General features: G+C 43.8%; 1 protein-coding gene across 2 annotated transcripts in view; it reads left to right on the top strand.

Annotated features, from left to right (window-relative positions):
* uacab (uveal autoantigen with coiled-coil domains and ankyrin repeats b) overlaps window positions 1–13,110 on the top strand; it is a 50,029-nt gene that overhangs the window by 21,814 nt on the left and 15,105 nt on the right. Inside the window, exons 1-3 of one of the 2 annotated variants that reach the window (XM_080490456.1) lie at window positions 3,184–3,852; window positions 4,828–4,958; window positions 11,642–11,730. In XM_080490456.1, coding sequence (XP_080346582.1) covers window positions 3,817–3,852; window positions 4,828–4,958; window positions 11,642–11,730 — 256 coding nt within the window. In that variant the 5' untranslated portion in view covers window positions 3,184–3,816. Of the gene's footprint in view, window positions 1–3,183; window positions 3,853–4,827; window positions 4,959–11,641; window positions 11,731–13,110 lie in introns of those variants that run through there. The other variant, XM_080490455.1, reaches the window with a different exon arrangement.

Genomic DNA, 13,110 nt, shown 5'->3' with positions numbered 1-13,110 from the left:
CAACGCAACAATCTTAATGTTAGCATTAGCACCTGTTTTCTTCTTGTCTTCAGAAGACGCTTTTTCTTGACATACCACTGCTGTCCGTGGCATTTGCTCTTTTTTATGTTGCGATAACATAACTTCTTTCTAACGTCTTTGCGTTACTTTTAGCATTAGCATTAGCTGTGTTGAGGGTTTTCATTGAACTGCATCTCCTCTTGTCTCCAGAAGTGTCATAGTCGACTTTCCGCTGCTGCACTTCTTGTTTATCGTACGTTTCCGACAAATATTCTGCACGTTGAGATCTAAAGACGGATCAGATAATCAGGTATACATGCCCACAGACATGGAGTTATGAGGTAAAAACCCAAGTGCATTGATCCAATTCTCATAATCTGATCACATGATGCTGTTTAGATGATCAGTTTAATAATCTTTATAAACTCCAGAGAATAAACTCTCTGCAGTGTGCAGTTCCAGCATATTAAATTAACCTAGAGACACACTCACATCACTATGTGCGCCGAGATGCCGACATGTTATCATTTCTTGGTGTTAAAGATGCAGAACAGTTACGATATGAGTTTGGATCATTTGTCTTCTAAGGCTAAATGAGAACGCTCCATTGGTTTCAATCAGAAATGGTCTAAATTGACTGAGTGAACCAGCTCCTGCATGCTAACAGCCCTATTCTTAACTCGTGCATAAACAGATTCCCCGACAAATACACACAGCAGCACACCCCTGGGAGATATTTACGTGACCCATGTATTTAATGGCGAGCTGCCATTTTGGCGCCTTTGTCTCCATGCTGGACCGAGCAGCTTTCGTAAGTTGACACCTACTTCTTCATGTGACATGACATGTCATGTGGAGAAGGTCTTTTTGCATGTTTGTGGATATCAGTGTTGCTCTGTTAACGCCAGTCTGGCAGCAGGCTGAAACAGGAGCCATGCAGGAGCCGGGGCGGTGTGCAAATTAAGCGGCTTCTCTCTTTCAGTGGATTTCTGCCTCTGTGGCGTTTTTAACTCGATGTGTTTCTACTAATTAATGTGCAAACCGGGTTTTGGGTTTTTTTTTCCCCTGAGGCCCCGTTTATACAACAACGTTTTCATGTGAAAACAGAAAACGTTTCTAGCGTTTTAAGGGTCCGTTTACACGTCAGCAGTGCTCGGAGTCACTGAAAACGTAACTTTTTTAAAAGTGGCTCTCAAGGTGAAACTTTTTGAAAATGCACCGTCTTCATGGAAATGAGGGAAAATGTAAGTCTTCTGAAATGCTGCTACTGCGCGTGTCATAGTAAATCATTCTGTTCATGTGTGCTCCTCACTCTTGAATTTAACAATGCTGCTTTAATAAAGTGTACATTTACTACACCATCATCTGGAACAGGGGTCACCACATGGCGGACCACGGTGCGGGTCGGGACACAGACGCCGTGAGATCGCACAATATCAGTCGTCTGGGAGTCCAGTGTGACCAGTCCAAACGTGCACATTCAGATGTGTCTTAAGCAGAACTTCAACAATCGTTTCGACAGCTTCAGCTTTGTACTACAGCTCACCATATTCATTCAGATTCATTTCTCATCACAGATGTCCGGAGATTCTCACAGGAAGTCACACAGAACTTTAAATGGTTAAATGCTGAGTCTCTCTAGGTGCTAATGGTGGATCTCCAAGCAGATGTGTCCCTGAAAGAGCAGTTTGTAAAAACTGTTGCTTCCATTTTCTGGCTCCAAATGTCCCTGAGACACTTTTCTAGGTGTGAGGAAAGTAGCGCTGTACGTAACACAGAGGCAGCTTGTTCCACAATGAGCATAATCAAAACAAAATATGGTTCCAGAATTACCACTGAGCACCTCCAGCTGTGTTTGAAAAAGGTCCTGACTCCTTTAATTACAGGTTGATTATCTTATCAGGACAAGGAAGAGCTCAGCTTCCTCACTGAGGGAGGAAGTGAGTCTTTCTCCAGAAGTTAACACACGTTTAGATTTATTTTATTATCTGTTAAAAATACATTTTATTGTTCTGATCTCAGGCACTGTATTTCAACATTCCCAGTTTTCACATTTGATTTATTTTCTCTCATTTTGAAAAATGAGCCTGACTTTTATTTAGTAAATGAAAGAATTGTATCAGCAGTCCAGACAGTATAGCAGTATAGACGAGGGCAGGATGCACACCGGGCAGGTCTCCAGTCCATCACTGGACAAACACACAGAGACAGACAAACCACACACACTCACATTTTCTCCGAGGGGCAATTTAGTGTTCCAAATTAACCTCACATTACTTGTTTTTGGACTGTGGGAGGAAACTGGAGCATACTGAAATATATCAATCACACTAAATGGTTAGACATTCTCATCTTCCAGGCCTTTGCTTCAAAAAATTGACCTCTGAACATTTTCAGGCCAAGATCAGAACCTTGAGGAACACCGCATGTGGTTTGTTTGTTCTCTGATTCACGAATCAAAGACCCCCCCCCCAATATAAGACCTGCTAACTTTTCAGTCTGGACCCAGAAAAACTCCCCTTTGTTGCCGTGGCAACATGCTGACAGAGTCTTTCCTAAAGTCTTTGTTCTGTTAACCACTGTGAGGATTTTTTTACACTCTTTGGAGAATTTGCAATTAGAAAAAAAAGAAGAAGAGAGAAGCCTGTTTAAAATGACATGTTATCATCAAACTTATCGATGATCTCGTGTTTCTGTTGCGATATCAGCAGTGTTGGAGTTGTAAACGGGACATGTGAGCGTGCTGCTGTGCAGATCGGAGGGTTCTGTTACCACACCACCCTCTTCAGATGGACGGGTTAACAGCAGCTCAGTGGTGTCCTGTGAGGGTCAGCGCCAGGACCACTTCAAATGTGCAAACCATGATCCCCCCCCCCCCCCCCGACATTAATATTTTCAGAGGAAGGCAAGCATGGAGCACTCTGGAGGAGGGAGGTGGGGGGGGTAAGCAAGGTCTTTTTGGCTGGCCTTGTTTCATGCTGGCAGCGCTGATAGACATTAAAGCCATTACTCACCGTGCAGGCATGTGCAGAATGTATTCTTAGCCCCCGTCTTCCTATCAGTCACTACAGAAAGGTTGGAGGGTCAAAAAATAAAGAGGTAACCAGTCTGCAGGGCTGTCTGCACCGCCGCTGTTTACCGGGGAGGGGGGGATATTTTAAACCCGGGTGCGCTCACATATTTACCCCACTGAGCCTGACTGACCTTGCCATTTGGTGGGGTGAAGAAGCCGGAGACCACTGATAGAGAAGCAATACAGAAGCTCTTCAGTTTCCACCAGCAGGGAGGTTGCAGAGGAAGAACTGAGCAGAAAACAAGAAGATCAAACCATAAGAAGCCCGGGTGAAGAAGAAGGTTGAAGGAGACTAGAGGGAGCGACCCCCGGGGGGAGGCAGGAGGCAGCCAGGCTGAGCTGACTTCACCCCAGAGGAGGAGTTGCAGTTGCCGGCCAGGGCAGGTCCCCGTGCTGGCAGGGCTGGCCCGACTGCTTCTCCACCTCCGTTCCTCTCTCCTTTCACTCCTCCTCCTCCTCCCTTCAACCACCAACCAAGCTGCTGTGCAGCGATGAGTCTTCAGGACTGCTGAGAACCTCCTCCGCCTCCGCTGAAGGACGCTGCTGAGGCTGAGCCTCGCTAACAGGACCTCTGTCCTCTCCTTTTTTCCCCCTGTGCTCACTGGTTGAGTGCACCGAGAGGCCGAGGAGCTCTTTTTTTTATACATTTTTGCCTTTTTTCCTCTAATTTTGTGCTTTTGTAAACCGGAACGCTGGCGTCGTTTTCAGTAGCTCGGTGCAAGGACCAGCTCCACTCACCCAAGATGAGCCGCTGGCTGAAATGCACCTCCATGCACTTTGTAGGTATCCAGTGTCAGTAACTCCATGTTCTCACGGGTCCCAGATAGCATCACACAGGGTGCATGACGCTCGGCTGCAGTCAAGCATTGCTTCAGAAACGACTTTGGTCATTACTGAATTCCACCACAAGCAAAAGTCTATTTTTGAATGTCGAGTTGTGCCCTTTGATTTGATTGAGTTTTCTACTGTTGCTGTGATTTCCTAACTGATTGAGTGAGTGTCGGTGGAAGCTCTGTTTCCAGTGTAAAGCAGCACACTGACATGTTCCCAGGCTTTGTAACCATCACTCACAGGGGGATTTAGTGAAACTGCACTACAGCACATTCTTGGCAAGTTCGGCATTGTCGTCTTTTCTTGTTTATTTTTATTGTGGAAACAGACAAACAACTTGCACATCGTGTGTGTGGACAACCTTTTGCCATAAATGGACTAACTGAACATATTTATGTTGTTCGTTTGATTTTAAAAGCAGTTGTTTATGTGAGATAAGTCATAGCACGGTTGAACAGTAGGCGGCAGTGTTGACTCACTTCAGGGTCATTTTGATCTTCGTCTGCTTTCAGTTTCCAGAGTTTTGTCTCTTTCTGGTTGGTAGTTGCAGAGATTCAGATTTAGGAGATCACATCGGGGCTCAAACCTGTGTCTGCAGACGGATGCTTTCACATGAGTTTGTTCTGATTGTCGTTACATTTGGTGGCTTACATCTGCACATTTGATAGCCTGCAGCCAGGAGCTTGTAGCTATCGTTATGTCAGCTGTCGTAGCTGAAGTGTGACTCAAGTACACCACTTTGTGGCACAGTCCTGAATTGCAAGACGAAATAGGTTTCAGAATTTTGGTTGGTAAATCGTCACAAAATTGTTTTGATATAATTGCGTCTCAATTAGCTCATATTACTTATGATACTGATAGTTTGCCGATGACCACGTGGTTTTCGATAAAAGAGTCTGACTGTTCTCTCTCCTCCTGTTCAGAATACGGACTGGAACAAATATGACGACCGGCTGATGAAGGCGGTGGAACGCGGCGAGGTGGAGAAGGTAGCTGCTGTTCTCAGTAAGAAAGGAATCATCCCCACCAAACTCGATGTGGAAGGACGCTCTGCGTGAGTACACACACACACACACACACACACACACACACACACACACACACACACACACACACACACACACACACACACACACACACACACACACACACACACACACACACACACACACACACACACATCTCTCCAAACGTCTGCAGCCTTTCTTAAAAACAATGTTAGGGGTTGGAAGGATGGAAACTGATAAAGCTGATAAAAATCTTTACGTTCACCATAGAAACTATTTTTGTTGAATATAACTGAGAAATCCTGAAAACGATGCAGATTTTATGTTCTGCCACTAGTGGATGCTGTTTTCTGTGATAAAACTACCTTTGCATGCACGCAGAGAACAATACGCTGTAAACGTTTAAGCTATATATATATATATATATATATATATATATATATATCTGTATAAGGAAAACAAAGTTCTTCCTCTATACGATCCAGATGATGGTGCAATGAACTTTATTAGAGAAGCTGTTAAATTCAAGAGAGAAGAGCTCACATCGCGTTCATTGTTTTGAAGGAATCCTTCTTGGTCGTCTTTTTATTGCGACCTGTGTAGATGTGCTTCAGAAACATTGAATTTTCCTCCGTTTCCACGGAGACGAAGTCAGAGCATTTTAAAGAAGTTGCGTTTTCAGTGGCTCTGAGCACCGTTGTGTAAATAGACCCCAAAATGTAACAAGAGTTTATTGTTTTCACTTAATAACGTTGCATAAACCGGGCCTGAGAATGTGTTCAGCACTGAGGATTTCTAACATTGCCCTGGTCTCTGCTTCCCATCACATTCCTGACTGAATCTTTCAGATAAGTCTTGTTCAGAGGAGAACTCCTTCATTATCTGACTGAAACATGTGCTTCACCTCCCTTCACTGCATCAGTGTGAACTGCTGTTCCAGAAACGCGCTGATCTCATACAAACCCAGCACACTGACTCAGTATTTAGTGGAATATTTCATAAGCTGACGTGCTCCTGCAGCCTCTTTGCGACTGAAGGTCAGTGTGGGAGTCGGGATAAAGAATGTTCTCGGCCACTGAAGGATTGACCACAAAGGCTGACGGCTGTTTATGTAGTCCTGACAGGAAATGTCTCCCTGAAAGTTATCATCACATCCACGGTCATGCCCCAGCAACAACAACACATTGACCCAGCTGCAGTCCATTATTGGGCCAGGGTGACTTCGTAAAGCTCCTTCTATTAAATATTAAGAGTTTACACTCATCACCAGGTCACACTAGAAATGCAAGAGGAGATTCGACGGCAGTGGATATGCACGTCCCTAACGGAAATCTTTATTATGGTTGTATTACTGACCATGATAGCCCCGCCATGAAAAACTTTCCCGCGAGCTGTTTACCGTCACAGGTATTTTGTTTTCTTCCTAAAATTAACCGGCAGCAACCAGGCACTAGCCGCTTGATCCCAGATAATGGAAGAAGTCCCTCCAGCTCCGGATCGTGCTTCACGTTTCTTTTCACAAAGGCTTTGTTAAACCAGGAAGCTCTGGTGCGGTGGAGCCCAGAAGCAAAGGTGCAGAGGGTTTTCAGTGGGTGGTTTAATTGGAATGAGCAAGAGTAAGTTTGCTCTTAATTGGGCCGGGGTAGTGAATTGGGTCTTTGTTTTGATTTAAGATATAGAAGCATACCCAAACGGAAAGAGAACCTGCAAAGTCAAACCCTATTCTGCTTTTCTCAATAAGATCCCGTCACTTCTTAGGATTTCTGCAGCAAGTTTACGCGAATCTCTCGATGCATGGCTTTAATGCTGATGCTGGGATGCTCGCTGACTTTGACTGTTGTGAATTCATCAACCGCCTTCCTCAATCCGCAGGTTTGAGCTCTTAACGGCGCCTTGAATCCAGTAAGCAAGGCATTGTGGGTAGTTTCATGAACATTTCGCATGTGATCGAACTTGTCCATATGAAATATCAACCAAAACCTAAAGGAGTAATGACGAGAAATGTCTTAGATTTATATTCCCTTTGCCCATTTGGCAACACCTTCATTGCTGTGTTAAGACTTCTCTTCACTTTGAAAGCCACGGTGGGAAAATTGGAAAGAGCACAAAGTAAAAACTCATTTAATTTTACACATCTTTGGATGCTCGGTCTGGGGTTAGGTGGTCTTGACTACAGTATTACTTTAGTCCTCAGCCTTTCCCTTTTAGTATTGAGCCTTCAGCTTCTGCCTCTAGCTTTTACTTTTAAGCATGTAGCTTCTGTCTTTAGCCTTTAGCTTTAAGCATGTAGCTTCTGTCTTTAACCTTTAGCTTTAGCTTTAAGCATGTAGCTTTTAGCCTTCAGCTTTTAACATTTAACCTTTAGCTTCCAGTTTTGAGCCTTTAGCTTCTAACTGTTAGCTTTTAGCTTAAATCCTGTAGCGTCTGCCTTTAGCTTTTATCCATGCAGCCTTTAGGTTTTAGCCGATGGTTCACACCCCACGGTCGTGTGCATGCATGTGATTCAACACATTTATACACACAAACCTGATACATGTCTGGTCTCATAATAGGCTGCCAGAATTTAGCTTAAGTCCAGTTTCAGAGTCAGACTGTGTGAAACTCGGTTGGATGTTTCCCTGCAGACAAAACAAGGTTCCTCTCCTGATTACTGTACACAACCCAAAAACAAAAGTGAAGTCAGCAGGTCCTCTTCTGGCTCTTTGGGCCACACACAGCCGACATGTGTCTGTGGTATTCTGGCCTCTGTTGAAGCCGACACAGGAATGTCCAGTGGAGACTTCATGTAATCACGGACCACTGTTGGGAAAACTCATTACAAACTGTGACCCCCTCCCCTCGATAAATCATTTGGTGTGGCCCGGATTAGCCCGACTGTGTTCTGATAATGAATTCAGCTTCAACTGCCTGATGGAAGCTTCCAGCTGAGTAAACAGATTACGGTGTGAGCTGGTATCCACTGACGAGAGCCCACCTGTCTCTACAAACCGGGCTTCTCCTCACACTGCTTAGTGTCAGTCAGAATCAACTCCAATGGAATTAATACTATTTTTCAAGGAATAACAACAGTAAAGTGTGGAAAAGGGACAAAAGCTTCAAACAGACCAGACAAGTGTTTAATGGACCAGAGTTTGATTGTGTGAGCTCAACCCTGACGCTCAACAAGACTTCAACAATGCTAAAAGGGAAATCAACCAAATATCGACATATTCCCTGAGGCCCTGTTCACACAACAACTTGTTCGAATGAAAACCGAAAACTTTCATTGCTCGGAACCTCTGAAAGCTCAACTTTTTGAAAACGGCCCCCAACATGTAACTTTTTGAAAACACTGGGAAAAGTTAAAACACAACTTTTCTGAAACGCTACCACTGGTCATGTGCACCGCGACCAGAGTAAATCATTCTTCTGCACATGCTCAGTAGAAGGACAACAGTAACAATGCTTGCCATGACTCCCAGTCCATATTTTCCAGGACTTGGTAGTTTTACAGTTGACAGTCACTGTAATAACACTCCTATTGTTAATGGTTATAGCGTTTTGCTCTCTGAGTGCCCGTGTGTGTGGTTTCAATATGAAAACAACCAACAGCACCCACTAGTGGCCTGGCATGCTAACTCCAGTTTTTAGTTTTTTTGCTGTTTCAGTGTAAAAGGAAATGGTTTTCAAAACGTTGCCCTGTAAATGCAGAACCTTTGTGAAACGTAAACACAAAAATGCTGTGTTTTCACTAGAAACCTCATGGAAATGCGGCCTTAATCGTGTATTTAGTGATTCTTAGTAACTTATTGCTAGATTGGAAGATAACATGATATTGCTGCACAATAAATCTAACTTTTCTTGACATTTCCTTCAAACACGATAACTAATGTCAGTGCTGCTTTTTTAGCTATAAACTAGCAGGTCAAGCTGTCATTAAAATCATCACAGTGAATTAGTTCATTCAGAAACATCCCAGATGCTCCAGGACGGACCAGGGGGGTGGGCCTTTTGTCAACCTGCCAGACTTCTGTTTGAGGGCGGAAACGTGTTTCCATGAAAGCTGCGCTGACTTCCAGCCGAGGCACCAGAGGTCCAAAAGCTGATGACAGACACAATAGTAAAGCACGTCTGCAGTACTCTGTCTGAAGACCTGCTGAGTTCATGGAGCTGACCTCCGCCTGGCGTACAGCTGCTAAGGACGGACTCATTTACTGGAAACATGGCCGAGGAGTGGGTGATAAGCCACCCAGGCTTTATTGTGTGCGGCTGCTCTCATAACACGCATAGCTCTGATTTCACGTCCATTTAAAGTGAATAAAACAGCTGTGGAAGTTACACAGCACGGAGGGTTTGCCATGTAAAGGCTTTTCATTAGGCGCTATATCAATAAGAGGACTTCTTATGATGAGGTGATCAACTTGACAGACTATGTCTGCCTGTCTGTGTGACAAGTGTGAGGAGGTTAAAACAAATTGAGTTTTTACTGAAGCTTTTATAAAATACTGAACAAAAGAAGAGGTCGTGTGCCATGTTCAGAGAGACAGGTTGTTATATAGACTCGTCCACTCTTTTTAAAATAGCAGCTGTACACTGTAAACTGTCAACTTGAAATCCTCCAGTGAGCAGGTGTAAAGATGAACGGACAGAATGTGAACGTGTGAATGTGTGAATGTGTTGGGTTACACTAAACTAAACACAAAAACTAGACTAAAAACGTCTGTGAAATAATCTAACTGTCCAAAAACTATTTCTTCTCATCTTGTTTGAAACGTGGCACTTCCAATGTGGTCGCTCCCAGTAGTCAAAGAAACATGAAGCTTCAGATGATGTCATGTTTGGTAGTCATGGAAACATGTCGCTCCTCATTCTATCATGCACGGTAGTCATGGAAACATGATGCTTCCCAGGTTGTCATAGACACATGTCGCTCCACAACTTCTTGCACTGTCGGCATAAAAACAAGATGCTCTAATGTTGCCATAGAAACATGTCACTCATATTGTCATGCTCCGTGGTCATGAAGTGACACTTCCTATGTTATGTTAGGAAGTCATGGCAACATGGCACTTTTCATGTTGTCATATTAGGCAGTCATGAAAATATGATTCCTGCCTTGTCGTTGTATTCAGTAGTCATGGTAACTTGGCACTTCCACTGTTGTCATGGAAACATGAGGCTGTAGCAGTTAGTGTAGTATTCGGACCAGAACTCTGACTCTCAGAAGGATTCCTCTCGCCACTGTGTCTGATCTATCTGCTCACATCACTATAGCTCTTACTTTGATAGTTCAGATCTGCTTCCTGTCTGCTGTTTACGCGCCAGAGGTCGCGACCCTCCAGTGCTCCCCCCAAAGGACCAACATCTCCCGGCCATCAACACGGCTTTTAATACCCGCGCCAGTGTTGAGGTGACAGCCTCGCTGTCTCCTTGGCAGATACTTGGGGGTTAGTGTATAAACAGGTTTGTGCGGCTCGATGGCCGGCGGACTGAGATTAGTTTACACACAAAGTGCCTCGCAGACTTCCCCGGCTACCGGCCACCGTGCTGCGCTCGGTCGAACCAGAGAGGAGCAGCAGGAATGTTTCCAGTCACAAGTGTTGATTAATGGCATGTTGGCAAACACATGCAGCAAGAAACTGCTTAACCAGGGAGTAATTCACGGAGGAGCAGAATGAGGGATCATAATCATTAATTCAAAGAGAAACGAGAGAAAAATCCACTTTCTACTTTCACTTGGCATCTGCTGGAATTCACTGAGTCACATTAGACACTCATAGATTCATCATGGGAGGACTTTATCTCTTTAAAGATCATTTTTCATCTTGACTTAATTGTGATGTAGATGGTTTTTATTTTGTTTCAGCCCATTAATTCAGCCACATTACGGTAACGGGACCGGAAGGCAGAAATGTTACTGCCGATCAACATTCCTCTAACTGAGGGCCCTTTTGCACGATTTCAAGTGAAATTGTTGCCGTGGAAACGATTTCAAGTGCCACTGAAAACGCAACATTTTATATACGGCTCCCAAGGTGGAACTTTCTAAAAACGCTTGTGCACATGTGCACCACTGCCGTTGTAAATAGTTCTTCTGTTCTGCTAATAGATGGACAATAACAAAGATGGCGGCCTCCAGAGTGTCATGACTCTCAGTTAATATTCTAGTCATATAATCCATATTGGTAATTTTATAGTTGAGATTCTCATCTCACCAATTCACCATCTGTCCCTACGAATGCCTGCATACTCCCATTGTTAAGGTTTATAGTGTATTGATCTCTGCATTCGTGTGTGCGTGTGCGTGTGCATGTGTGGTTTCATTACAAAAACAATTTCCAGCGTTAACTCGTGGCCTGGCAGGCCAACGACATCGTTTTCCAAACTTTGCCATGTAAATTTCCAAGTTTATCTGAAATGAAAATGCAAAAACGGATGCGTTTTCACTCGAACTCCAACTCGTTAACAGGAATCAAGACTATGAGAAGCTGATAAGAGATACAATCAGTGTTTTTAGGCTCCAGGTTGTGGTACATCTGTACGAACCTTCGGGTTTCATGCCATTAGTTTGTGGAATGCTGATGCTGCCGACAGCGAGGAGCCGGGCGCCTGTCCGCGGCTCCTCTCTTGTCCTTAAGTTTCATCCTCTGCCTCGTCTCTTTACACCCTATCACTTTTTCACTTGCCCTTCTCGGCTGTGTGCCACCGCATACATCCGTCTCACTCCCGGCTTGTTTTCCCCGTCTCACAGGTTCCACTTGGCGGCAACGCGAGGACACCTCGACTGTCTCAACATCATCCTAGGACACAATGTGGACATCACAGCCAGCGATGCTACAGGTGCGATTTTCAAGTATTTTCCACATCCGTCCCCTCAGTAAAAAATTACTGAAAGCCATCTGGTGCAGTACAGTGCAATACCACCTTAAATATCTTGAGATCGCTTTCAAAGCACAAATTGATTAGCTGTTGGACACCAGCATGTCAGATGATGAGTTTAATTCAACGTGCACAATGTGAGGTGAGCGCTGCAATTAAACAGTGAAGAGAATTTAAACAAAAAACAGATAAAAATAAGCCCAAACAGCTAAAATAGATAAAACGTCAAGGAACAGTTAAAGCAACAAAATATTGTAGATGCTTAAACTAAGTAAAGTAGCAACAATTACTTTAAGAGCTAAAATGGCTAAACTACCAACAGCAGCAAACTGTAAGTTAACCCACCAAAAGACCTCTGAAGTAGCTAAAACTAATGAAGTGGCTTAAATGAAGCAACAAAAATGACTGTAAGAGCTTGAAAAATAAAAAGCTTTAATGACTAAACAGAAAAAAAACCTGTTAAACAGATTAAAGTGACTAAAGCAGAAAACAGCCAAAATGGTTAATCGCAGAAAATACCAGCTAAAATGTCTAACATGGTTATAGCAGCATAGCATTTGTAAAACTTAAATAACAGTGGATTTAAAAAAAGTAATTTTTAATCATCATCATGTCATTGTTGGATCATCAGCAGCCTGGCGTTAGAGAGTTAGCATGGGGTTAGCGCTTACCCTGCAATTAGCAGTTAGCCTGGGGTTCGCCGTTTGCCTGTCATAGCAGTTAGCTTGGGGGTTAGCAAATAGCCTGGGGCCGTTAGAGTGCGTTAGCAATTAGCATGGGCTTAGCCGTTAGCATGAAGTCGTGGTTAGCTTCAGTTGGTCTCACTGCAGGATTAAACCGGTGTTTTTGAGCTGACACCATAACCGTAGATTTCATTGTTTTCGAGAACGTCTGGATGTTTGAAGCTGTAAAACCGGCCATGGAGCCTCTGAGGGTAGATGAGGTTTCCGGGGGCAGAAGAAAGCAAGTCTAGCTGGTGAACGACGACAATGAGAGAAAATTGGTTTCATTGGTCGTGTTTGTTCTGCTCGGCTGCAGATAAGCTAATTCTCCTTATTGTGTCAGAATAAATTGCATGTGAAATTAAGCTCTATAAAGGCCCGTCACAATTATCCCCAACACTTCAAACAGAAGCACAGGAAGAGAAGCAACACGCCTGGAAGTAACTTCATGTCCTGATTCAAGGCAAAAGCTTTTCTATTTCACGACCTGTACATTTTATATATAGGTTTTCATTCTCATTTGAGGATTTGTAACTGCATGAGTCGGGGAGGGCGTAATGTTTTATTTAAAGTTAATCAACTGTGGGAAGACGGAGACGTCGCAGTACAGCGAGTCCAT

The sequence above is a fragment of the Lipophrys pholis genome (assembly GCF_963383615.2).
Source record: "Lipophrys pholis genome assembly, chromosome: 2".
Taxonomy (NCBI): Eukaryota; Metazoa; Chordata; class Actinopteri; order Blenniiformes; family Blenniidae; genus Lipophrys; species Lipophrys pholis.
This window is presented reverse-complemented; position numbering and strand designations above follow the sequence as displayed.